General features: G+C 42.1%; 1 protein-coding gene across 8 annotated transcripts in view; it reads right to left on the bottom strand.

Moving 5' to 3' along the window:
- The window catches only part of ZNF462 (zinc finger protein 462), a 204,631-nt gene that overhangs the window by 43,828 nt on the left and 133,900 nt on the right, over window positions 1-26,903 (bottom strand). For 6 of the 8 annotated variants that reach the window (XM_085641286.1, XM_085641290.1, XM_085641289.1 and 3 more), the window contains 4 exons: window positions 20,393-20,551; window positions 3,750-4,009; window positions 2,953-3,071; window positions 846-1,031 (listed from right to left, as the gene is read on the bottom strand). In XM_085641286.1, coding sequence (XP_085497412.1) covers window positions 846-1,031; window positions 2,953-3,071; window positions 3,750-4,009; window positions 20,393-20,551 — 724 coding nt within the window. The remainder of the gene's footprint in view (window positions 1-845; window positions 1,032-2,952; window positions 3,072-3,749; window positions 4,010-20,392; window positions 20,552-26,903) is intronic. The other 2 variants (XM_085641283.1, XM_085641285.1) reach the window with 1 other exon arrangement.

The raw sequence follows: 26,903 nt of genomic DNA, 5'->3' as shown, positions 1-26,903 counted from the left end.
CCACCAGAGCTATTTATACGGTATTTTAAGCTGGGTTAATAATCTAGATCTAGTAACTTTATTCTCTTGTACAACCAAATTAAATTCTAGTTAAGAAAAGTAACTACCTTTGCTGTGGGCACTGGACTACGGTACAGCATTCTGTTGTAGAACCAGTACCTAATTTGAGCCGGTTACGGGAGGGACCTACCAGCACTAAATTTTGGGACCGGCACTTACTTTTCCTCATAAGTTTTTGACCCAGGGAAAAAGAGAGAAAAACCAGAAAAAGGAGGGGAAGAAAAAGATGGAAAAACAGTATCAGAGGGAGAAAGCAGCAAAGTGTGTCTGGTAGTGGATGAAACAGACAAGGTGAAATCAAGACTACGCAGTCTTAATATTCAGCAATGCAAACATCATTCAGCGCAAGCTGTGCTTCTGTGAAAAACTTTGGGGACTGGCACTCATTATTTTACAAATTTAGCACTTTGTAGGACATGTGCTTTGAACCTTGGGATCATCTCACCCCTAACGCACGGGAGTGGGCAAGGGTAATCAAATGCTTTATGCATATGCAATATCAAACAAGAGGTAGATAGAAAGCCCCACACCCTCGTTGAAGGACTTTCAAGATGTACTTTAGACATAGCAGGGAAAAAAATAAGTATTAAATAATTCTGCCAAGGAGAGTACGGTGGGGGCTTTATATATACTTGTTCTGTTCCCATGCAAATTAAATACAAGTTTCCAGAGATTAATTAACCAACTACTACTACTAATAAGGACATTATTAATGCGGCAATAAAAATGGCAAGTACTACACGAAACAATTCAGACAGAATACTTGGCTTTTGATTGCTTCTTACCCTCACATTTCTCATCATCTGCCTCATCATGGAATGGGGAGTGGAGGCTGCTGGAGGACGTCTGATGAAAAGAGCGTAGTCTAGGAAGAGCCAGTGCTTTCCCATGTATTTTCAGGGAATGTTCCTTTAGTTGGCTTATTGTCATAGTGGAGAAGGAGCACAAGGAGCATTTGTAGGCATGTTCACCTTAATAGAAGAGAAAACACGAATCACAGTGGCTCAAAAGTAAATACATGATATTTAGTATATAACTGTACATTTCATTTACCTCAAAATCCAGTTATATCTTAAAGATGTTTATATTGCACAGGGTGCTTGATGAAACATTAATAAGCCACAATAAAATAATAACGTTTACATGCTTGCTTTGTAGAATTTGTGACTTTGTTCTTCAAAAGCACACATATGAACTTCATGTGAGAAAATAGCTATAATAAACATGTACTACCTGTCTTAATTACATCACCTAATGGCTCAATTAGAGGTTGGACAGAGCTGTATCCCTGGCAGGGATATAGCTCTACCGGATCAAAAGTGCCCCTCTGTTCTCTACTTAAAAACCGTGGCTGTGGGAACACTGAGCCTGAATTTGCTAGACAGAAATGTTGGCAGTAAAATGGAATGCAGGTTCAGGTATGAGCGCTGCACAGCCCCACCTCCTCCTACCCTGATCCAACTGTATGGGGTCGCCGAGTAGTTTCTCCTGCTACAGACACTCTCCCTGCTCACTCACCCACAGGAATCTGCCCATACCCATTTACCATCTGCAAGTGGAGAAGGGAAGTGGAAGAGGGCATATTATTTCACTTGGATTCGGAATCTATATGCTGCTTTTTCCACACTATACTCATGCCAATATGTTACTTAGAATTCCTGGAAGAATAACTTAACTGCACAGTTACCGGGGTGGATTATCAGCTGATATTGGTAATTCTAGACCCGACAATTTTGCCGACCATGTAACTTAGTTAGGCCCTTAATGCTACTATGTTGTTACAAAATATGGAAATATTTTGGCAACTATGCTTGCTATTGCAAAAGATGGTGTAAATGAAAGCCACTGGACATATATTGATGAGATCTAGATTTTAAAAAAACATCTCAAAAGTGAAAATATGAACAATAATTATTTTAAAACACAAAACAAGTGTACTAGGTTTGCCTGCACTTCCTCCTCAAGATTTCTCAGCCTCGGCTTTAGCCTCTCCTAGAGAGGTGGCAACCAGAGCACGTTTTTTTTCCGTGCAGCTGAAAATCCTACACAGATCATACATATCCTGTAACGATCATACATATCCTGAAATGTGGGAGTGAGGGATCCTTCTTGCACATCATTTGGGAATGCCCAATTATCCAGACCTTCTGGGGCAAGGTTGTAAACTGTATCACTATTGTATGTGGGGACAACATTTATGCCTTCCGCCAAATGGTATCTGTTGAATGATTGGGAGGCCGCAAATTTAAATGTTGTGGAATAAATGTGGTTGACTCTTGGTATAATGATTGCCAAACGAAATATAGCTCGTCTGTGAGGAGCAGAAGAGGCACCGCACCTTAGTGACCGGAAGAGAGACCTAGACTGGTGCATTGTTGCAGAAACATATACAAGAAGGAGTTGCCATGAAAAATGGGAGAAAATATGGGGAAAATGGAATACATAAAGTAGGAAGCCCATGTGCTGGCCCCACAGTATTGTTTCCTAGAACTAATGAAAATGGCTTTTTTTTGCAACTGAACAACATCGCTTGTACAGGGAATCGTAGATTGGGATGGTGTGGTAGGTACAAGTGCGTGGAACTGTACCTATGAAACCTGTCTGTATTTTAATGGTGTGCAAACTGTGTATTGTGATAATAAGTGCCAAATAAAAAAAAGATGTAACCAAAAAACAAAAAAAAGATTTCGCAGTCTCACCAGAAACCCTCTGCAAAATCTATCACCTTCATTAAGAAATGAAGCATCATCATTTTGTTTCCAACTTGGCTCAATCAACTTCAGAGGACGTTCAAATGGGGGTAGTGGTCCAAACACAAAAGCACGACTGGCTAACCACAAAGACAAAAATAAATTGGCATCAACAAATGCAATTTTAATCATAGGTACTTACCAGGATGTGCTTTGAGGACGTGAGTCTTCAGACGACTATTGTAAGATGACTTGAAAGGGCAGAGTTTGCAGCGGAATGGCTTGTGATGGCCATGATGAGTCTGCATGTGGCGTTCCAAACTGCAATAGTGGCAGACGAAGATATGTTTGTGTTACAGAACAAAACACTTGAGGCCAAAATTTGAAATATTTGTTCCTTTTTCTGTGGCACCCAGTGTTTTCATTGTCTGAAAAGCCTCTGCACTATCAAATATGCTTTTTCAAGGTCAGATCTCCAGCTCAAACAATGCATCCAGTTAAAAGAGGGTCTGTTGCAGAAGGAGGTCAAAGTAGAAAGGAACATAAACTTTAATATCTAAAGGGCACTGCCTAACTGGAGATTTTTTTACATCACAGATTTAGTTCTAAAGTATTGAACCCAATGGTGAGGCGGGATCAGCATTAGAGAGCGGGTTGGCAAAGACTGATGCTGACAGGACGTTGAAATGCTGAGGCAACGTTAACTACAAAATGAAGGTTCACAGTATGAATGAAATATATTTAACAAAACAGGAAAATATAGGTTGTGAATGAGAACGATGAACAGAGCATTCCCTACATGATACATACTGCATAACATTTGCAATGACTTGAACTCCTATTTAATTAGAGTTATCAATTTATGGAATTACTGATGTCCCATCTAGTGAAAAATGTCCACGATAATTGTTACAGCAGATACAGAAAAGGACAGCTACACCTTTACCACAAACAAAACAAAGGAAATAAAAAAGTATATTATGCAATGACAACACCTACTTGTGTCTGAAGGCGGAAACAAAGGAGCAGTACTGACAGCTGTATTTGTCTTCACGGGTAAACATGGCCAATGCCAAATGGCTCCTCTCATGAGAGCGCAGTCCCTGCATGGACATTAGCACTCTGTCGCACTGGGAGCAAGGGTAGCCATCTTGATGCAGTTCTTCCAAGCTGCCGCTATCAGCATCTGATTTTCCTTCCACCGAGGCCTCGAGTTCTTTTACAGGATCGCTATCTACAAAATCAGAGGCATCAAAATCCTGCAGAGAGAAAGAAACACCTCAACAATTTTTCCCTACTCCCAGTTTAACTCACAAGATTAACACCAGAACTTGATTTACAACTTGGGAGTGAGTGCCCCAGAACATGTAAAATGAGTGCGATAATCAGGTAGGTGTCCAAAACATGGTTTAACAGGAGCAAAACACAAACAGCAATGCCTTTGCAACAAAAAGAACAACGATTTGCTGTAAGAAGGGCATCCATTGGACTATAGATGTATTTAATGGGTACCTTTTTGTAAGAATAGAGCAAATGACCGAGCTATGCAATTCTTGATATAGACAGCCCAGGATAGCACTGGTGTGCAGGCGTCTTTTATTCATGCAGTATCAAATGCGAGACAAGCTCCACAATGCTTATGTGGAGGAAAATTTCAAGCCTTAAAAGTACACAAGCTTCATTATCATAAATTATGGTTTATTGTGTTAAAGGACTTTCCATCAAGCACATATCTAGCAGGAAAAACCATCAAAAGTAATTTCTTCGTCAATAATTTTTAGCAAGGCCACCGCAGGACATTAAGGTGTCATGAAGTAAATATCTTAACAGCACCACTTATTATAGGATTGAGTTTTAAGGGAGAGTTGTTGCCATACTGTAGAAAAATGTTGCAAATGATATTCAATGTGCAATTATAGAAAAATTAATTTTGTTTGCATATAGACCAAAATAGTATGATCAGGCACACTTCTGGCGAGGAACAGAACAATCCAACTAGTACTAGCCTTTACTTTTGCATGCATCACATAAAGAGAAAACTACCTTGTGCTTTTGTAGTGTTCTCTCACTTGATGTAGGAGAGGGATAGAGGAACACCAAACACACATATCTTGTACTAACTTAACAGAGTATTTCCTAGTGACTCTATTGGCACATTAAACCATACCTTTGGCATTTTTGTTTGTGATTGTCTATAGGGTTTCAATATATTTCTCATTTGTATGTCTCTCTCATTTCTCTCCCATTGCATTGTGTTGTAGCACTTCTATAGTGATTTCCTTCCCCACCGATAGGCACTAAAGCACTTATGGTTGGCTGAGAAAACATCTACTTAATTTGTTGTATAAGGTTGGAAGAGGATGTTGGTTGAGCAACCTTTGAGCAGTAGGATTTAGTTATGTGCACGATGCCCAGAGATGAACTCCAGACTTAAGAAAAAGGCATGTAGCAGCGTTTTATGCATGCGGCATTAGGTGACTAGAGAGGGAGGGAACATTCAGCATTCTGTGTACAAAAACCAGCGTTATTTAAAGCCAGAGACCTATTTGAATCCTGATTTTTGAAATAGCCAGGTCTTTGTCTTTCTAAATTCAAGTCTAGTGTTGATGATACTTATTCTTTTGTAGGAGAGTGTTTCAGAGCATGTATGCCTAAACAGAGAAGGAGTTCACTGGTGTGCTTGGTTATTTTTTTTGAAAAAGGGATATTATCTGGAGTGGAGCCATTTTGGATCTTAGGTTTCTTCTTTAGCTGCATAGTTTTGAGTTACAATAGAAAGAAGGTGAGCCTTTTCCGAAGGATGACCAAGTGTGTAAAGCACATTCTTTATGAAACTAGTAACCAGTGTAAAGTTTTGAAGTCCGCCATAATGAAGTTGTGTCAGCTCAGGTTTGCTACTTGTATGGTAGAGACGTTTTAGATTTGTTAAAGCATCCATATTAGGTTTTTGAAAGTTAGGCATTCACATAATCAAGAAGTAACTACACTAGGGATAGTGATAGCTGAATCATGTGGTCTCTCTGTCGCTTCAATTCTTTTGATGTGGTGCCTGGTGGGCCTAGAGCCAAGGGGACATTGGGGTCATACATTTTCCATAATCCACAAGTGAGTATTTCCATGTTGAATTAGTTGACTTAAAGTATGTTCTTTAGCATCCAATGGTGTACTCCCCAACCAGCAATCACCAAAGCCGGAGGTCTAAAGGTTTTCTCATTTTAAGATGCTGCGGATATCTTCAGCATAGCTGAACCATACAAGTGTAAAAAAGTTGGCAAGGTTATAAAGTGGGGGCAGATTTACCCTGAAGAGGAGAGCGGCAATTGTTGACCCTTAGGGAGCACCTACCCGTCAGGTGAATAGCATTTAGCATAATTGTGTAAAATTGGAACTGCGGGCCAAGTTAGGGACATACAATTTTATCCAACTGAATGTGGTGCCCTTGATTCCTACATCATTTTGTATTTGAAACAGTAGTTGGTACTCTAGTATGGTGAAAACTGATGACAGTTCAAGCAGGAGGAACGCTGCAACTCCATTATATTTTGAGATCATATGGAGATCAATGCCGATTCAGTACTCATTTTAGGTCTGAAACCATGTTGTTCCGTCTAAAAAAGACTTTTTTGTTCAATGAAGCTGTATATTTGAGAGAAAGCTAACTTTTCAATGAGTTTACCTAGAAATATTAAATATTGGTCTATCATTTGTATGGTTGGACTGATTAAGTCCGTTCTTCATGAATATGGCTTTAACAAAAGATATTTGTTGTTCGCGCAGAAACTCTCCAGTTGATAGATAGTTAATGATAATCACACTGGCCAGAATGGCAACTGAGGTTTCTTGAAAATGCTCATATATATGTTTTGAGTGCAAGGGTCTGATAAAGATCCTGCTGTGTTTATCGCTTTGATAAGTTCACTTTTTTTTTATCATAAGCTCATCTAGGATGTGCTGTGGAGGAATAATGTTTTCACAAGTTTGCAGTTGGGGAGCAGTTAACTGCCTGTTTTTAACAGAACCCGGGCTTCAATACTATCTGCTTTTTTTGATGAAGTGATTGGCCAAGTAGCTGCAGAGTTTCAGTGTTTCCTATCACATTTGAGCCGTACGCCAGGAATTTAGCTCAACAACTTGTCTTCTGGATCAGGCTGTGCTACCAGGGCGATACCTCTGTGCGATGGTGAGCATCATCCTTTATTGAACTTTGTACAAGAGCCAGAGCTCATGTGTCCCGTTGAATCCTCCTTTGCTGTTTTACCTCTGCACATAAATCCCTGCAGTCTCCCTTTGACTAGGGTGCTGCATGTGTGCTATTTTGAAGTGGTGAGCCACTGTATCTGGGTGGCAGTACCTCTTACACTGGCAATCCCACTCTTTCTTTATTAAATCTATATTTCCTCCATTGAACCTATTTGCCAATGAGTCTTATTTATTGGTAACTTTTGACTTGGGAAAGGTTGCGGTTTTATTTTACATGTTTCACTGTGTGTTAGGTGATGATGCAACATAACAGAATGTTCAGTGATGCTTTAATATGTGACCGGTCGGTTGAGACTCTGAGGCAGGAGATACCTAAAGCTGTATTGGTGGTTGGGGCGTTACATTCTCTTCAACAAAATAAAGTATTGGTAGATGTGTATCAGAACTCCTGCAGTGGACTACATAATTTCCTGGGTGACGAGGGTGGGATAGGTACACAACTCAACATCTGATGTTTACATGTTACATGCATCTCTGATTCTTAAAAGCTGCGTGTTTGGAAAGATGTCCATTTAAATAAAAATAAAAAAAGCGACAAACTTTTTCAATCTGTCGGCATCAGAGTGGTGCAAGCCATTTTCACTTTTAGAGGTTCACAGGACATGTTATTCCTGGGTACAAGGCTCGTCTTTTAAATTAAACACATCATGCCTGCTTCTAATTGTTATGGTTCCTAAGCTTGAGGGGATATCTGGGAGGTAGCATGTATGCTTCCTGTGAGAGTCATGAGGAGACGCGGGTGTGAGCACAAGCACGTGGCTACGCATAGCAATGCGGATGGTATGTTGCTAAGTAACACAGTTTGATTGTAAACTGCCTCCGCAGGATTACTCACACCATTCGCAGGCACGCCTTTGGCTAGAGAAACTTTTTTTTGCCTTAGGACCGATCAACCCAGCAAGTGCCTACGAATACATGTGACCTGCTTATGGGAGACCCCAATAGTATGTATGTGATTGTATTCTTTTGAGGTTTTACACACCCTTGTATTGTCCTGAGGAGGCCATGAACAGCTAAGCCGAAAAGCATCGACTATACTTATTCTGAGAAGCCCGCTGCAAAGATCTTAAAAGGACAATTTGATTGTGGACAGTTGCTCCTCATTTACTCAGATGATGGACACACAGGTTTTTCTGACTGTCTCAACCTTGAGGGGACTATCTTTAGACGGTTCAAAATTGGAAATTCTGTAATGATTGTCCCCAGATGGAGGCATGTTTATGCCAGGATTGTGTATAAACGCTTTTATATGATTGTGAGACTTAGTTCTGATATCTCAAATACATTATTGTTGTACATGTGCTACTAATTATAGATTTTCTTTTTTAGAGGAATACAGCAGGAGATCTTTATTTAATAACATCCAAATACCATATGAAAAATTTTAATAATATAGCCAAAAACAAATGGGGTGTTATGTTTGAGGAGGAAAAATTTGGATTGGTCCTTCTAGAGTCCCTTTCTTTAGTTTTGTTGTAATTGTGACGTCAGGCATCATCCATTGAGTCCTTGGGGACATAGTTCTTGGGAAGACGCGAGTGTGCACTACGGTGAAATGCACACCTCTTTTCATGTTGATAAAATACTATTCTCGGGAAGAATAGGTAACATGCATTTGGCGCACACCTTTACAACTTCAGAAATAACAGTCCCATATCTTTTAAAGAGTATCCCACTTTGTGGTAATACGCACACCATATTCTCTGCAAAGTTGACAGTCTCATTTCAGGGTGAAATCTTCTCTAAGTCTCAGAATCTATTGTGGTGAAACATTCACCATGAGAACGCAGGTGGTGAGGTGTCTATTTAATTAGCTTTGGGTATAGAACAGCGCACCCGTGTAATGCGAAGGTTGTTTTCAGGTACCATATTGGGTACCACCATGAGTTTAAAGTGCTTTCTTCATGTAATTTTGTTTTGTTATTATTATATGCACACTCTTTCCTTGTGGTACTTTATACCAGGTTTTTGTGTGAACACCACTGTGGTACTTTAAAGCAAGCTTTTATTGTAAACAACATTGCATCATACAGAAAGTTACAATTCCTTAATTTTTTTTTATCCTTACCCGGTGAACCAGCTCTCAAATGGGCTAAGTAGAAAAAGGATTTTGAGCACTATGCTAGGGTTTGTGGAACCTTCTTAAGTGCTGTGAGGAAGATTTCCTTATTGCTCCATTGTTTAAGGTTCTGAAGGACAAGAAGAGTTTAATCATGTTCCCAAACTAAAAAAACGAAGAAGCAAAGGGACTAAATGACTATAAAATCTGTTTCAAGAATCTTGACATACCTTATTTACCTAAGGTCAGCACAATTCTAGAAACTTATCACTTTAGCAAAAGGATACAGAGATCTCAGGAGTAAGTAGAAAATGATAATACAGATTTGAACAAACTGGCTTCTACTTTCAAGTTTGAAGGGAATCTGGAGGAACGTATTAGGAATACATGTATGTTGTGCTGCAGTACAGAGCTAGTTAGGGAAGGGGTGTGGCAGAAAGATGTCCCTGAGTTTTAGGAGGATTATAGTGACTATGAGAATAATCTAGAAGAAATTTGAAACATTTCACTGAAAAAGAAAATGGACAGTTTATAGAAAAATCTTTAGAGTTAAGTGCTTTAGATGTGGTGCTCCTTAGTCATGTGGTAAATTATAAAGGTTGCCCGGTGTTAAATGTTGTGTGTAAGCTATGTGGAAAGAAATGTCATTATGGAGAGAATTGCAGGTCTAAGTAAAATGAGATAAGAGAAGTAGATGTTGAAGACATTATGAGTGGCAGTGACTTGGACCATGGTGAAATTGTGCTGAAAGTGAGTGGTTGTCAAAAGAATTGTCTAGATTTGGTGAAAGTCAATGGTTTGGAGGCATTGATGTTGTTTGATTTAGGGGCAAAAATTATGCTGGTTCATAAGATGTTTTGTGAGTAAACTGAAAGGCAATGAACTCTTTAAGAGGTTATTTCAGCAATGTCTGCTGGGAAGTAGTTTTGGTATGAAGGAATAATCCAGAGTGAAAATGTCCTCACTCTCCTATTCCTCATCAGCTAAACAAGTTTTGCTAAATGTGATTTAACCACTGAAAAAGTGTGCCTAATGTTTGCCACTTCATCCAGATGTTATTGTAGGACGTGTTGGAACTTCAGTTCCCTTAATCTTCAGAGCTTTGACGTCTTTTTTGCTTTTGTATTCTAGAACCAGAATTGTCTTTCAAATGTGTCCCAAGATTGTGTGGAGGTTGCAGTTTTGGTATCCCTTTGAAGGTTGAAGACTTATTTACTGCATTAGTGTCAGGTCTTTTCACTTCTAAAGGCCTGTGCTCTTCATCTTGCGCATGCATCCTCAATGCATCTCCACTGACAGCGCAATTTCTAACAGCCTTTTGGAGCATCTCAGGCCACACAGAAAAATCAGTTATATTTTTCAGAGCCATGTACAGCTTGTGATCAGAAAGTGCATTATCAGCAATTCAACATCTTTCCATGCAGAGAATCTTGCCTCTGCAGCCTCTTAGTTGTACCAGAGACTATGGCAATAGTGTACAACAAACACCAATGCGTATGCATCTGCAGTGTTCTGGATCAAAACTCACTGGTAGTCATGCACCCTTCTTGACCATGCTGTTAAGGTAAGGTTGTTTTTATTTTTCACAGTTTCCTTTGGTGAAACATGGGATAGAACTAAAACAGCTTTTTTTGCTCACCAAAAAATATAAAAGTGCTTGAACACAAATATTCTCACCAATTTTCTAAACATACAAAACCGACCTAGTGCCCGATTAATTCCCAAGAAACCTGCAATGTACAGCAACACTGAACTCTAGTCTTCCATCTTGAAACAAACGGAAAATACTCAGTTTGTCCTCCTCGACGGACCAAACAGAACAATAAACAAACAAAAACACCTAATGAATGCCCTGCTTCATGAGACATCATGGATCACCGATCAACATCACAGTGGAGGTATTAAAGCAGATATAACTAGTGCCACAATGTAACAAGCATTTGCAAAGCCACTAGGCGAGCTATTGGCTTTTTCAATGTTTTTTGCCATGCTTTCTAATTCAACTGCTTGTCAGTAGCTTATTACATCTGGTTGTGTTAACTCCTCTTTTCTTTTAGAGGACATACAACTCTGTTTCAAGTCCTCCCTATATTAAAAAGAGAGGTCAAGCTTTGAAAAATCCCAAGTGTCTCAGAAAACATGAAGATCGAAAGAGTGAAAAACATACATCAGTTTGGGTAGCATTTTCATCTTGACCTAGCCACACAAAGTACATATGGTTCCAAATCTGCTGTCTGTCTCCAGTTCCCTAATCAGCCATAAGAAGACATTTTGAATCATATCTCTGTGCCACTTGTTGGGGTTTATTTACATGTCCTGAATTGTTTCTAATGTTCACTTAAACCTATACCTTTGCTGCAGCCCATCTACAGCCTATTGGTATAAGTTGAGATTTACGATATCTGTTTTGGTAAGTTATCCTTACTTAACAGTTTTCTATATAGCAGAAACTGCTCCGAATGCTATGAGCATTGTTTACATGGAAGCAGAACAAGAAAACATTGGCAAGTAGAACACATGGTAGAAGATGAGACCAATTGAAGCTCTTGTAGGTAGGCACACAGAATCAGAGTTACAGATCAAAAACTATCTTGTTATATGAAGCGAGTTCAAGAGAACTCAGAAGGCCGTATTAAATTGGTCAATGAAGAAAATACATATTTCTACTAGTTATGACCACAAAATGCCATTCTGGAGAAGGAATGCTTGATAGTTTGAGTTTGCTTAAATGTTGGTGTCTTCTGGTATAGCGAGCCCTTGCTTCCCAAACCCTGTTGTTCTCAGGATACAGTCAGTGGGATGCCCATGTAAGGTGTACTTTACCTTTCATATGCAAGGTGTTATACAAACGGCAGTCTGTTTTTAATTCCACTCTTGTTTCTACGGATAACCAGTGTTAATTGTCACAGGATTGAGAAACTTGGTTGAATTTTCTCTTGGCCAAAATAGGCCTGGTTGTTTAATAACAGGCTGTTCTCAATAGGTTGATTGATGACTGGGGGTTGGCAGTCAAAACAGCAGTTCTAATGTATCCAAGGTGGAAAGAGGTTCTTGATTTTCTTTAATAAATGGAAAAAGAAATAGGTACATTTGTTAACGATCAAGAATAGTGACAGGGTATTGTCAATTGTGCAACCAAATAATTTTCTTCCAGAAACTGATGCGGAAAACCCTAGTTTCATATCAGTCATCAATGCCAGGTGAAATCTAAGTGATGACAAAAACATTGTGTTTTTGAGGGATTTACATCAGAAGCTGCCAAACATCCACTACTGAAGATTTATGAAAAGCAATCCAAGAGAAGAGAGGTCATAAATAGACAGCATCTTTTGGTATAATTCAGTGTCATTAGTGTACTGATGAGTGGGAATTCCAGACTTTATGAGACATATACTGAATGGCTCTATGATTAACTTGAACAGTGTCAGAGAAACTGCACAGGTGATGTTTTTGAGGGATGTATGCCAATTCTCACCATTTGATCACACTTGAAAAGTAAGAGGAAAAGATTGTTAGAGTATGATTCCTGTGTCCCAATTGTGTGAAGCAGCATCCGATGATAAACGGTATCAAAGGCTGATGACAATCTATTAAGGTGACTAGCTGTATCATCATCCAGGATACAGTGACTATCATCTAGCACATTTAAGTTTGAAGTTTCAGCACTGAAGCCAGCTCTGAATCCAGACTGCCGAATTTCAGCCCTTTAGGAAGTGATGAAATACTTTTGGTCTGGTCTCCAAGTTCAAACATGAGCCCAAATGAATAGGTCCATCAGAAATAACTATTTTGAATCAAGTGTTAAATCACTGTTTTCTTTTCCTTTCTTAACTACTGTATACGTAACATTCCTTGCAGTGAAATGGTTAATGGATCTTGAAAGATGAAATTATCTTATTATCTAACTGCTGTGTTTCTGTGATGAATAAGGAATGCATGCCCTAGAAATGGAACAAGTACACAGAGATTCAAACCTGTAAATGTGTTCCAGGTTTAATCCGTTTTAATCCACTTTTCCAACGATCAACCTGAATAACTCTGTTACACAGACCTTCAAGTCATCTCCTTTTCCTCTGTCCTAAATCTACCTCACCAAGTTACTGTCACTCCTGTTTTCCATTTGCTGTGCACATAGGTCTGGGGATTTGAGTTTGTAGCACTTCACTGATACCCTTTGATGACTTTTTAATTTGTTGCTGTATGGTTCCCAATTAATAGAGTATGGAATATGCTACTTACCCGTATGCATCTGTTCTTGGCATGTAGAGCTGCAGATCTACACACTGTGCATAGATTGCCATCTGGTGTTGGGACCGGATGTTTGCACTTGTTTTTGTCTTGGAAAGTCTTTGGAAGTCACGAGGTATGTGACTCCACCTTTGGATCATAGCGCGCATGGGCATCGGCTCCATCCTCAGATTGTTTTTCGCCAGCAGGGAAATTATGGAGCTTAGTAAGAAACGGGAAAGATGCCCATGTGTGGTGTATCTAAGTAAGATAATACTGGAACAGATAAAGGTAGCCGGGGAGGCGGGTGGGCGTGTATAGATCTGCAGCTCTACATGCCAAGAAAAGATGCATACCGGTGAGTAGCATATTCCGTTCGAGGCATATGAGCTGCAGATTACACACTGTGCATAGATTGTAAAGCAGTATCCACCCCTAGCGGCGACCACCAGTATCTGTTGCAGTAGTTTGAAATAGTGTTTTGAGTATAGCCTGGCCCACCCTAACCTGTTTAGTTTGCACATCAACACAGTAGTGTTTTGTGAATGTATGCGGTGTAGACCATGTAGCTGCTCTGCAGATGATATCTATAGGAATGTTTCCTAAAAATGCCATTGAAGCCCCTATCTTTCGTGTAGAGTGGGCTTTAGGAGGAACAGATAATGTACGTTTTGCTTTATGGTTACAAATCTGTATGCATTTGACAATCCACCTAGCTATCCCAGATTTTGATATGGGGTTGCCTTTGTGTGGTGGTGAGAAAGACACGAATAGTTGTTTGGTCTTACGAAAGGGTTTTGTTCTCTCTATGTAGTATAGTAGTGCTCTTTTGACATCTAAGGTGTGAAGAGCTCTTCCTGCGACTGTTTGTGGCTTCGAGAAGAATACAGGCAGCCCTAGAGATTGATTGAGGTGGAAGGGAGAAATGACTTTAGGGAGGAATTTAGGATTAGTGCGGAGAACAACTTTATTAAGCTGCATCTGGAGAAAGGGTTCTTGATTGGTTAGTGCTTGTAGTTCACTAACTCTTCGTAGAGGAGTAATGGCTACGAGGAAAGCAGTTTTCCATGTTAAGAATTGTAGCTCACATTTATGTAGAGGTTTAAATGGAGGCCCCATTAGTCTTGTGAGAACGATGTTTAAATTCCACATAGGGGAAGGTGGTACCCTGGGGGGAATTATTCTCTTGAGTCCCTCCATAAAGGCCTTTATGCCAGGCACTCTGAAAAGTGGGAGGTGCTGTCTATTTTGTAGATATGCTGCTATGGCAGCAAGATGCAATCTGATAGAGGTATAGGCTAGGTTGCATCTTTGGAGGTGTAGTAAGTAGCCTATGATGTGTTGGATAGACACATCTAGGGGATTAGTGTCGTTGTTATGGCAGTATACTACGAATCTCTTCCACTTGGCTGCATAGCATGCTCTAGTGGTAGGCCGTCTAGCTTCTTTGATGACGTTCATACAGTCAGGAGGAAGGTTAAGGTAACCAAATTCTAGGATTTCAGGAGCCAGATCGCTAGGTTGAGCTGAGCTGAGTCTGGGTGTTGGATCTCTCCATGGTTCTGGGTTAAGAGGTGTGGAGAGAGGTGTAGTTTTTGGTGCGGAACTACTGAGAGTTCCAGCAGTGTGGTGTACCATGGCTGTCTGGCCCAAGTTGGAGCAACTAGGATGAGTGTTAATGAGTGTTGCTGTAGTTTGCGCACCACTAGCGGAATGAGTGGGAGAGGTAGAAAAGCATACGCAAATCTGCCTGACCAGTTCATCCATATCGCATTGCCTTTGGACAATGGGTGAGGATACCTGGCGGCGAAGTTTGGGCATTTGGATGGCGAGGAAGTCTATCTGTGGTTGCCCCCAAATCTGAAAAACCGGTTGAAGAACTTGTGGATGAAGTTCCCACTCGTGGATTTGTTCTGTTTGACGGCTCAAGAGATCGGCTATTGTGTTGTGGACGCCTGGGATATGTTGGGCTAGGAGAAAAATGTTCTGAGGTATAGCCCACCTCCATATGCTATGTGCAAGTTGAGAGAGCTGCAGAGAGTGTGTCCCGCCTTGTTTTTGGATATAATACATGGCTGTCATGTTGTCGGTGCAGACTAAGACAGTCTTGCCTGATATTTGTTTTCGAAAAGCTTTTAAGGCTAGTAACTCCAAGTGGTTGATGTGGAGTAACTTTTGTTGAGGTGTCCACCTGCCCTGCATGGTGTGATGTAGTAGGTGAGCTCCCCAGCCGGAGAGCGATGCGTCTGCTGTCATGACTATTTGAGGAACTGGCTCGAAGAACGGTCGTCCTTAGGAAAGGTTCTTGGTGTTCCACCACTGCAGAGAGCGATGGGTACGACCGTCTACCAACACCAGATCTGTTAGCTGACCTTGAGCCTGGTTCCATTGGCGTGCTAAGCACTCTTGGAGAGGACGCATCAGGAGTCTTGCATGAGGCACTATGAATATGCAAGAGGCCATCATCCCTATGAGTTTCATGAACACTCGAGCTGGAAGAGAGTGTTGCGGCTGGAAACTGATGAGAAGAGCTTGGATGCTCGCTATCCTGGTGGGACTGGGATAGGCGAGCGCTCTTGAGGTGTCTATTGTGGCACCGAGGTATTGTTGCGTGTGGGACGGTTGCAGTTGGGACTTGGCGTGATTTATTGTGAACCCCAGGTTGTGAAGTTGTTGAATAGTGGTGTGAGTGTGTTGTACACACTGATTGTACGATTTGGCTTTTATAAGCCAGTCGTCTAGATATGGGAAGACATGTATGTGTTGTCTTCTTAGATGTGCTGCCACTTCTGCGAGGCACTTGGTGAACACTCTTGGTGCTGTGGTGACTCCGAACGGGAGTACTTTGAATTGATAGTGCTGACCATCCACTACGAATCTGAGATATTTTCTGTGAGCGCTGTGAATGGGAATGTGGAAATAGGCGTCCTTGCGGTGTAGAGTAGCAAGGAAGTCGCCCAGGGAAAGCAGAGGGAGGACCTGCTGAAGTGTGACCATGTGGAAGAGGTCTGAATGTATGTATAGGTTTAGGGGTCTGAGGTCTAAAAGAGATCCGTCCTTTTTTGGTATGAGAAAATAGAGGGAGTAGACTCCCTTTGTTTTGTTGGTGCAGGGAAACTGGTTCTATTGCACTTTTTTGTAGGACGGAGATTACCTCCTGCTTTAACAGTAACAAATAGGTGTTGCTCATCAAAAGGCTGGTTGAGTATAGAACTCTGTACTTCCGGTTTAAAACCTGATATACATAACCAGGCATGCCTGCGCATAAGGACACTGGTGTTGATTGCCCTTGAGGCTGTGTCTGCTGCATCTAGGGTACAGCGAATGGAGATGTTAGTGATGGTCTTACCCTCTTGGATTAGTTCACTGGCCCTGTTTTTATATTTGTCAGGGAGGTGCTGCATTATGGACTTAAGTTCGTCATAATGTGCCCTGTCATACCTGGCTAGGAGCGCTTGGGTGTTAGCAATGCGCCAAATATTTGCTGCCTGTGACGCTGTGTTTGCCAGAGGCATCTAGGAGTTTCGATTCCTTGTCTGGTGCGTCACCTGATGTTTGGGAATTTGCCCTCTTCCTGGCATTAGAGACTACTAGGAAGTCTAGTGGTGTGGGGCCCTTAATGTATACTGGGTCAGTAGGGGTAGCTTTATATTTCTTTTCTATTCTTGGGTTGATGACCCGAGCCCTGACGGGGTCTTTAAATATCTCTGGTGCGTGCTTAATGACCCCTTTAAGCATGGGCAGTGTTGAGGTGGACCTTTGTGTGGTATCAAAGGTATTCATAAGAAAATCCTCCTCTACTGGGTCTGTATGCAGGGCCACCCGTGGTATTGGGCAGCTCTTTGAAGGAGCTGGTTGAATCCGATATTGTCCTCTGGGGGGAGGGGGGGGGGAGGCCTGGAGGGATAAATATCATCTTTGGGGTGTAAGGGACATCTGGGACACTGTAATCATCCCAGAGGTCAGGGGAGCCAGTAGGAGTAGGGTCCCCAAGGGGTTGATCGTCTGCACCTCCCCCTGCATCATCTGAGGTGTTATCATCATCATCTATTGGAGTAGGTGATGGTGTGGGAGAGTGGTGTGGAGGTGGAGGAGGAAGAGGAGAAGGAATCCTTAATGGAGAGGTAGCAAAGTCTCTCTTCTTTGGTGGCGGTGCAGGCATGTCTTTTCTTGATGCTGAGCATTAAATGACCAGTCTTAGGATCCTTCATTAGAGTCTTTTGGGTAGGATCTGGTCGAAACAGTTCATCTGTGGGAGACAGATCCTTCGGAGCCGAGGGCTTCGGTGCAGTAAGTTTTTTGGGCGTCGACTCGGTAGTGGTTCTAGGCTTGGAACCGTGTAGTTTTGAAGTGTCTTTAAGAGTTGGAACCGGTTGCTGTTTTTTCGGTTCCGAGGTCTTCGGTTTGGAAGTATCTGGGCCTTTCGGCGGGCGTTTTTAGTCGGCTCTGAGGGTGTTGTCGGTGCTGAGGAACTGGTGCTAGCCTTCGACGCCGAGTGCTTCGATGTGGGAGCAGCGGTCGGCGTGGATGAGGTTGATGACGCTTTTTTCTGCGGTGCCGGATGTTCGGTACCGAGGGTAGGCTGACTCGAGCCCAAGTCGCTTAAAGGCTTACTAGGCTTCTTTACCGGGCCCGAAGGCGGGGCATGGGAAGCAGTGTCTCGGCGTGCACCTGGGCCCGAAGGTGGAGGTGGTACCGAAGCCTTTTTTGACGGTGTCGACGGGGTGGGTAGGTCGGGGTCGACGTCTGTACTCACGGCCCTTTGAGCTGGAGTGATGTCTTCGACGTCGGAATCATCTGCTTCGGAGGCGATGATGATGGCTTCCTCGACTCGACCTTGCTCTGGAACATCAACGCCCTCTTGACAGATGTCGTCGGTGATCGTAGTTGATGAGCGCGCCATTGTTCTTCAAGCTCGTCGGTCCCGGATGGTCTTTTTGGAGCGGAAGGAGGCACAAGCTGGACAGTCTCTGGCCTCGTGCTCCGGTGAGAGGCAGAGGTTGCACACCTCATGTAGGTCGGTGTGGGGAAACTTCGACCCACATCGAGGACACTTTTTAAATGGCGTCCTTTCCATGAGCCGGAGATGAGGTCCAGGTAGGCCCGAAGGCCTTGTCGACGACCGGAATCGAAGACTTCGAAGTTGAAGGGTCGCGTGTGGCTGGAAACGCGATCGAAAACAATACCGTTCGAGATGGGAAGGATTGCGCGTCGAAAGAGAAAACCGTTTACGAACTGGAACGCGAGAACACATCCGAGCACGATGGCAGAAAAAAAACAATCTGAGGATGGAGCCCATGCGCACTATGATCCAAAGGAGGAGTCACATACCTTGTGACTTCCAAAGACTTTCCAAGACAAAAACAAGTGCCCAACACTAGATGTCGACCTATGCACAGTGTGTAATCTGCAGCTCATATGCCTAGAATCTTTTGTTTCTACTACTGCTTCATTTAACCCCTTCAGTGCCACGCCCTTTCCCCCTCCTGTGCCGGGCGTTGCACTAGTGGGTGGGGTTCATGACGAGATAGTCTCGTCATGGGCACAGCGCAACCGTGCTCCATGACGAGACTATCTCGTCATGGGCACTGAAGAGGTTAAATCACTTCTCCAAGCGTATTGTAATGTTTAGAAGGTTAGTTTGAGCTCCCCTAGGTATTCTATAAAGTTTGCCTTTTGGTTTTTTTCAAGGATTCCTATTCTAGTGATCCTAATGCTCCTCTTTTCTGAGACCAGCATTTAGTCTTTATTATGAAGGATTAGTAGACTTTTAAGGAGTTTGATTTGCTTTTGTTTGTCATCGGTGATGCAATGTCCTTTGAAGTATAAACCCTTCCTCGACAAGTGTGAGCTGATCATCCATTCTTTACTTCCTCCTAATGGGCGGTCAATGTGAATCCTAACCATTAACTTTCCTCCTGTATAGCGATAAGCACCTTTTCTACTCGCCTTTATTTCAGTGCATTCCAATGCCTTCTTGGGTGTCCTGTACATCTCAGAGTGTTGGCAACACCTGTGGTGGCATTGCTGCCCTTGTCTCCAGGAAGCACTAGGCTGTGCCCGAGGACTCTAAGGTTCTACTGCGATCCCTAAAGACCTCTAATTGTCACTCACTTCACTCCTCATATACTGCTTTTCTGGGACCTCCCTTTTTCACCTTGTATTGCTCCCTTAACGTTATTTCCCCTCTGCATGTACAGTTTTTGGGTCCCTTCTCCAATTCTTTGGTTCCACCTCCCCTTTTACTAGGTGCTGATCCTCTTAAGCTTCTCCACTCCTGCATCATCTCTTAACACCTCTCCCATGTAATTCAATGAGGGATCCAGATTGAGATCTCAGTCCACTTGGGTTTAGTAATTTGTTGTACAGTCCAAACCCATTTACACAACATTCCATACTTTAGCCACAGGTATCAATGGGACTTTTCCGGCTCAAATCTTTATGCAAGGCCTCATAAGCCCTCTGCTTCAGTGCTAGAATAACTTATTTTTTCTGCTTTCACCATCCTTTGGGTCCTTGTCCATAGATAAAGTGCACTCCTTATATGTGTGTCCATCTGAGTGAGGCCCTCTGCTTCTAGTTTCAAAGAATGCACTCAGCTACCATCTCACAGGTTCCCACACTGAGATTACGGCCAGGGGTTGGAAAGGTGTGAGGCCAGCTGCTCCTCATTCAGCAGATGCCCATGTGAAGAAGAATCGGTTTCCTCCACAAATCAGGAGACCAAATGTGTTCTATACCTATCTAGAGCTCACAGGAACTGCATCTGTTTGGCTGTCCTCCAAGGCTAAATAAAGTTTTTCCATCGTGCCTGTTCTAATCACAAGGCCACATACAATAACAGTACCATCATGGAGTATGTTGGTTGCTAAAGTTCCAGTCAACACTTACTCACGCATCTGTAATTACTACTGAAGATGGTCCATCAAAATCATTTTGAGGAAGATCTTTACTGCAAAAACAATAAACAATTACCCTTTTTGTGACGCATAAAAAGGAGGGTCGTCCAGTCAAGTGATGATAAAAAAGATAAAAGAATGAACTTGGCTGGCATTTGATCTTCCATTCTAGGTTAGTATAATTTATAACATCTCACCTTAATTTCAGCTGCCGCTGCTGGGCCATTTCCATACTGAACATGCTTACGGAGGTGATTACAGATGGCTCGAAGAGTAGGATGTACCTCAACACAAAATTTACATTTGTAGCCTACAACAGTCTTTTCTTTACCAGGCTTCAGTGCGTCATCCAAACTCTGTTGAAACAAACATATATTTTAATAACTTTGAAACTCAACACTATCTAGTAACATTAGAAATGTTGCCTGCAAAAGAATTATGATCAACACTTGTCATCTTTCTTGGTCAGCACCAAATTAGGTTCAATAATTTATTTCTTAAAATTCAAATGATACAAAACAGGACACTAAGATAACACATCATTACTCACCTCAGTACTATTTAGACATCTTGTTCAGCCAAATGAATGCCAGCATTACTCAACACCTCAATGGGTTCTATGTAAGACAGTGGGTAATCTATTCAATGTATTAAGTCTTACAGAATGGACCACGTTACTCATGTGTAACACCGCTTTCACTAATAAGGAACTCAAAGTGGAGAATATCGCTTTTGTAATAAGTTATGGTCAGTAAGAATTCCGTAACTTATTTAAATTGACCGAAAAGCTGTTGACATTACAACTATTACTTGGCCCTATTTAAACTAGGTCGCATGTCATGTTGCTTACATTATACTATCATAAAAGTAATCTGCTTTGGGATAAATAACACATTGCAATACAAGCAACGCTCAATAGTACCAATAAAGTCCAATATTGTGTGGAACAATTAGACTTTAAAGTGGAGCACAATTCACAGCCAACATAGTAATACAAGCGAGAAATTGTCATCTTCATGAAAAGCTTTTCTTAAACCGCTGAAAGTATTATATAAGAAGAAGCACAAATCCTCGTCAAAACAGGAATGAGAGTTATTTGCATATTCAAAGTATGCACACCCTTGCGTCAGCTTTGTGGGTAATTTGATTCACTCTTCTATTCAGCACCGTCCACAGATGGTAAGTCCCGAGGAAAGTCAATGCTAAGCTGAAGTGATTTCTAAATACTACTTGAATGGATATGCATTGTGCTCTACAGATGCCACTCAGAGTCGTGCTTACAGAATTACTAAATGACTACTTTACCTATGGCCTTTACTTTGGAAAGGTATAGAGACTGCCTTAAATTTGGCACACCTGCATTTTTTTCTATGGGCGGTTAAAGAAGAATGTAACCACTTCTTTGCACGATGCATCCATTCTGATAGTGAAAACATTAAATCCCTGATATCCTTCGAACATGTGATGTAAAATTTAGGTACTCTACAACTGAGGTCCTATTATCAATTTGGCCCTAGGGTTGCAGTGATCATGTGTCCCCACTTTGTTGCACCTCCATGGAACTTTAGTATTACAGAAGGTGTCACAGACGCTTGTGTGGCCGCTTCTGCAAAACAGATCACACCGGTGCCTGAACTCAATAGGGAATTACACCATGTATTTGGACTATCTTTTCTTCTATTCCCACACTGTATTACAGGTGCAGAGGCAGAGAGACAGCCAGGAGGGATACAGACTGTGCAGCACGTAGAGACAGGGCACAATCTGTGTGCAATTCGTTATCCCTATGGACTACAGACCACCCCTGGCAGGTGGATTCTTGTCCCCGCCCCGTTTCAAAGAGAGGACATGTCACCAGCAAAGTGAAAGGTGGAAAAGTATATTTAAATAGCTGGTGTGCCCTTCACTAATGCAATAATCCCAGGGCAAGCATGAGTTTGCAGCTGGCCAGGGCGCAACACAATTTTTGTGCTATAATGCACAGACCTCATCTGCACCCAGTGTACCCAGTTAAAGGTGTGACATGGCTCAGAGAAGAGCAGTGTTTCCTATTGGTGATATGGGCCCGGATGTCTATGTAGCTGCTTCTTAGCACTCTATTCGATGTGGGAAGGGTAAAACATGGAAGAACGTATTGGCTGGCTCATGCAAAAGGCATAGATAACCCTATAGATGAAAGAAACCAAGATTTTAATATAATAGGACTATGAATTGTGTAAAAATACCCTTCAGGAGCCCAGACATGCTTAAAGAGGATAATGTTACTTACTCAGTAAGCATCTGTTCTTGGCATGTAGAGGTGTAGATTCACATGCTTTGCATACTCCTGCCAACTAGTGTTAAGTCCGGATGTTTGCAAGTTGTTTTTCTTCGAAGAAGGCTTTCCTAGTCACGAGGTAAGGGGACTCCTCCTTTCGGTGATAGTGTGCATGGTCATCGACTCCATTGTTAGATTGTTTTCCCGCAAGACGGTGAGAATGGAGTAAGTAAGTGTAGCATAGAGGAGTCCATGCGCATGAATGTATAATTAAGTAATGCAACAACTACAGGTATCTGGGGAGGTGGGTGGGCGCATGTGAATCTACAGCTCTACATGCCAAGAACAGATGCTTACTGGCTAAGTAACATTATCTGTTCGAGGCATGTGTGCTGTAGATACACATGCTTTGTATAGACTATAAAGCAGTATACTCCCAAATCAGTGGCTAACCTGTAGATGGTGCAGTTGTTTGAAATAGTGTTTTTAGTACTGTTTGGCCTACATTAGCCTGTTGACGTGCTAACACATCTACACAATAGTGTTTGGTAAATGTGTGTGTTGTAGAGCATGTAGCTGATTTACATATGTCAGCTAGAGGGATGTTGCCTAAAAAAGGCCACTTATACCCCTATTCTACAAGTGTAATGCACTCTAGGGGGTATGGTTAAAGTTCTTTTAGCCTTAATATAGCAAGTTTAAATGCATTTCACAATCTATCTGGCAAAACCAGACTTTGAAATAGGATTGCCTTTGTGAGGTGGAGCAAATGCAACGAACAGTTGTTTGGTTTTGCGAAAGTCTTTTGTTCTATCTATGTAGTATAATAAAGCTCTCTTAACATCAAGCGTGTGAAGAGCACGCTCTGCCACAGAATCAGGTTGAGGAAAGAAAACTGGTAACTCAACCGATTGGTTTATATGAAAATCAGAAACTACCTTGTGAAGGAATTTTGGGTTGGTATGAAGACCTATCCCATCTGTATGTAGCTGAAAGAAAGGTTCTTCTAATGTAAATGCCTGTAGCTCACCAACTCTCCTCAGTGATTTGATAGCAATGAGGAATGCAACTTTCCATGAGAGGAACTGTAAAGGGCACTTGTGTAATGGTTTAAAAGGTGGACCCAAGAGCCTTGTGAGAACAATGTTGAGATTCAATACTGGGGCAGGGGGAATCCTTGGTGGTATTACCATTATTAAACCTTCCATGAAGGCCTTGATTAATGGGACTATGAATTTTGACACATGTTGTCTATTTTGTAAGTACGCAGCTACTGCTGCAAGGTGCAAACGAATAGACGTGTAAGCCAGACCTGTTTGTTGCAAATGTAACAAGTGACAAATAATGTTTTGTATAGACGCATCTAAAGGATTCATTTTGTTGTTGTTACAATATACAGCAAATCTTTTCCATTTTACAGCATAGCAAGCCCTGGTGGTAGGCTTTCTTGCTTCATTTAGAATATTCATGCAGTCTGGTGGTAAATTTAAATAACCAAACTCTATGACCTCAGGAGCCAGCTTGCTAAATTCAGTTATTTGGGATTTGGATATCTGATTTCTCCATGGCTGCATGTGAGAAGACTGAAGTTTAGGTGTAGTTTCTAATGTGGCACTAGTGACAGTTCTAACAGGGTGGTGTACCATGGTTGGCGACCCCATGTGGGAGCTACCAGAATTAGTGCGAGAGATGTTTGCCTGAGTTTTCGAACCACCCAAGGAATGAGTGGGAGAGGCGGAAAAGTGTAGGCAAGTGTCTCTGACAAGTTCATCCATAGGGCATTGCCCTTTGATAGCTGGTGTGGGTACCTGGAGCAGATGTTTGGGCATTTTGCGTTTTCGGCTGTGGCAAATAGGTCTATTTGTGGAAACCCCCAATGTTGGAAGTAAGGTAGGAGAACTTGGGGGTGAAGTTCCCACTCATGAATTTGTTGTTTTCTCCTGCTGAGGAGACCGACAATTTGATTGTTTACTCCTGGGAGATGTTCTGCCAGAAGATAAATCTTGTGATGGATCATCCAATTCCAAATGGCTTGAGCTAGTTTGACAGTTGGTGAGAGTGTGTCCCGCCTTGCTTCTTCACATAATACATTGCTGTCATATTGTCCATTCGCACTAGGACAGTTTTGGCTATGAGCTGAGTCTGAAAAGCTTTTAGTGCTAGGAAAACAGCGAAGAGCTCTAGATAGTTGATGCGGAGAGTCCTGTGCTTGTTGCTCCACATGCCTTGTATTGCGTATTTTTTAGATGAGCTGTTAGAGATGCATCAGCTGTGAGCACGATTTGTGGAACATGGCTGATGAAAGGCCAGTCTGCTGATAAGTTTTGTGGGTTCCACCTCTGCAGAGAGCGATGGGTGAGGCCGTCTACCAACACTAGATAGGTCAATAGACCCTGTGATTGATTCCACTGACGTGCTAAGCATTCTTGTAGGGGGCGCATGTGAAGCCTTGCTTGGGGTACAATTTCGATGCAGGACACCATTATTCCGAGTAATTGCATGAACACTCTGGCTGATAATCCTTGGTTGGGTTGAAACTGTAGAATGGTAGCTTGAATATTGTGTATTCTGGCTACATTGGGAGAGGGTAGAGCTTTGACTGTGTCTATAGTAGCTCCTAGATAAGACTGAATCTGTGATGGATGCAGGTGAGATTTTTGTGCATTGATGGTGAAACCCAGTTGATGAAGTAGATCTATTGCATTCTGTATGTGTTGCAGACAGTTGTGGTAAGTGCTGGCTTTGATAAGCCAGTTGTCTAGATAGGGGAAGACGTGAATTTGTTGTCTTCTGAGATGAGCAGCAACCACTGCCAGGAGTTTGGTAAAAACTCTGAGCACTGTAGTCACTCCGAAGGGAAGTGCTTTGTACTAGTAATGCTTGCCTGTTATCACAAATCTCAGGTATTTGCAATGAGCCGGATGAATTGGAACATGAAAATATGTGTCTTTTTAAATCTAGACTAGTCATAAAGTCTGCTCTTTGTAAAAGTGAGAGCACCTTTTGAAGTGTCACCATGTGAAAATGCTCTGACAGTATGTAGTGGTTTAGCTCTCTCAGATCTAAAACAGGTCTTAGGGAACCGTTGTTTTTGGGAATGAGAAAATACGGAGAGTAAACCCCGGAGCCTTGGTACTGTATGGGGACTGGCTCTATTGCCCCTTTTAGTAAGAGGAACTGACACTCTCGTTTTAGCAAGTGTATGTGTTCTGGGGATAACTTGTGAGATCATGGTGGAATGTTTGGGGGATTGCTGGTAAGCTCCAGGCAATAACCATGTTGGATAATTCCAAGAACCCATTTGTCTGATGTTATAGACTGCCAAATGGGGAGAAATTGGTGGAATCTTCCCCCGACAGGTGTGGAATAATTGGGGGGAAGCGTAGGTAAGTCACTGCTTGTTGGGGGAAGGGGAGTTCAGAGGAGTGTTACCCTTACCCCTACCCTGAAGTTGTTGCCCCTATAACCTCCTCGAAAAAACACCTCTGAAGGAAAAGGACTGGTTATTACCTTTGTAAGTGGAGGTATTTTGATCTGGGGTGTGTTGTTTTTGACCCTCCTCTTTAGAAGGAGCGACAAAAAGAACCTCTGTTGGATGCAGTTTGAAGTGCTCCCATAGATTTAGCAACTTCAGTGTCCTTTTTCATCTTTTCTAACGCCTGGTCAACGTTAGGGCCCAAGAGGTGTTCCTTATCAAAGGGTGTGTTAAGTATTGATTGATGAACCTCAGGTTTAAAACCTGAGATCCTTAACCAAGCGTGTCTCCTGGGCATGATGCTGGTGTTAATCTCCCTAGCTGCAGTGTCTGCAGCATCTAGAGCACATCGAATAGAGGAATTAGAAATGAGCTTACCCTCATTTACCAAGTCATGTGCTTTAGCCTTATGCTCATCTGGGAGGTATTTGAGAATTTGTTCCATTTCATCCCAGTGTGCCCTGTCATACCTAGCTAAAAAGCCTTGGGTATTTGCAATGTACCATTGATTTGCTGCTTGAGCAGCTATGCGCTTACCAGAGACGTCAATTAGTTTGGACTCCTTATCTGATGGAGGATCATCCCCTGAAGTTTGAGAATTCGCTCGCTTACGAGCGTTTAATACCAATATGGAATCTAAAGGCAATTGTCCTTTGATAAAGATGGGGTCTGTAGAGTTAAGATGCGGGCTCATGCCTTTAAGCATTGGGGGTGATTGTGATGACGTATGTGTAGATGCTAGTGTCTCAAACTAGAAATCTTCTTCTAGTGATTCTTTGTGGAGCTCTACCTCATGGTAATGTGCAGCCCTAGCAATGAGTTAATGGTGTGATGCATTGTTGTCTGGAGGAGATGGGTTGGTTGGGTACAAGTCGGATCGGTGTCACCTGGGGGATCCAGTCTGTAATCTGTCCATGGACCCATTGGAATATTTATTCCCCCATCATCTGCATCATCATTGTCACGATGAGATGTA

This window comes from Triturus cristatus, chromosome 2_2 (genome assembly GCF_964204655.1).
Source record: "Triturus cristatus chromosome 2_2, aTriCri1.1, whole genome shotgun sequence".
Lineage (NCBI taxonomy): Eukaryota > Metazoa > Chordata > Amphibia > Caudata > Salamandridae > Triturus > Triturus cristatus.
The sequence above is the reverse complement of the archived record's forward strand: the minus strand, read 5'-3'. Positions and strand labels throughout refer to the sequence as shown.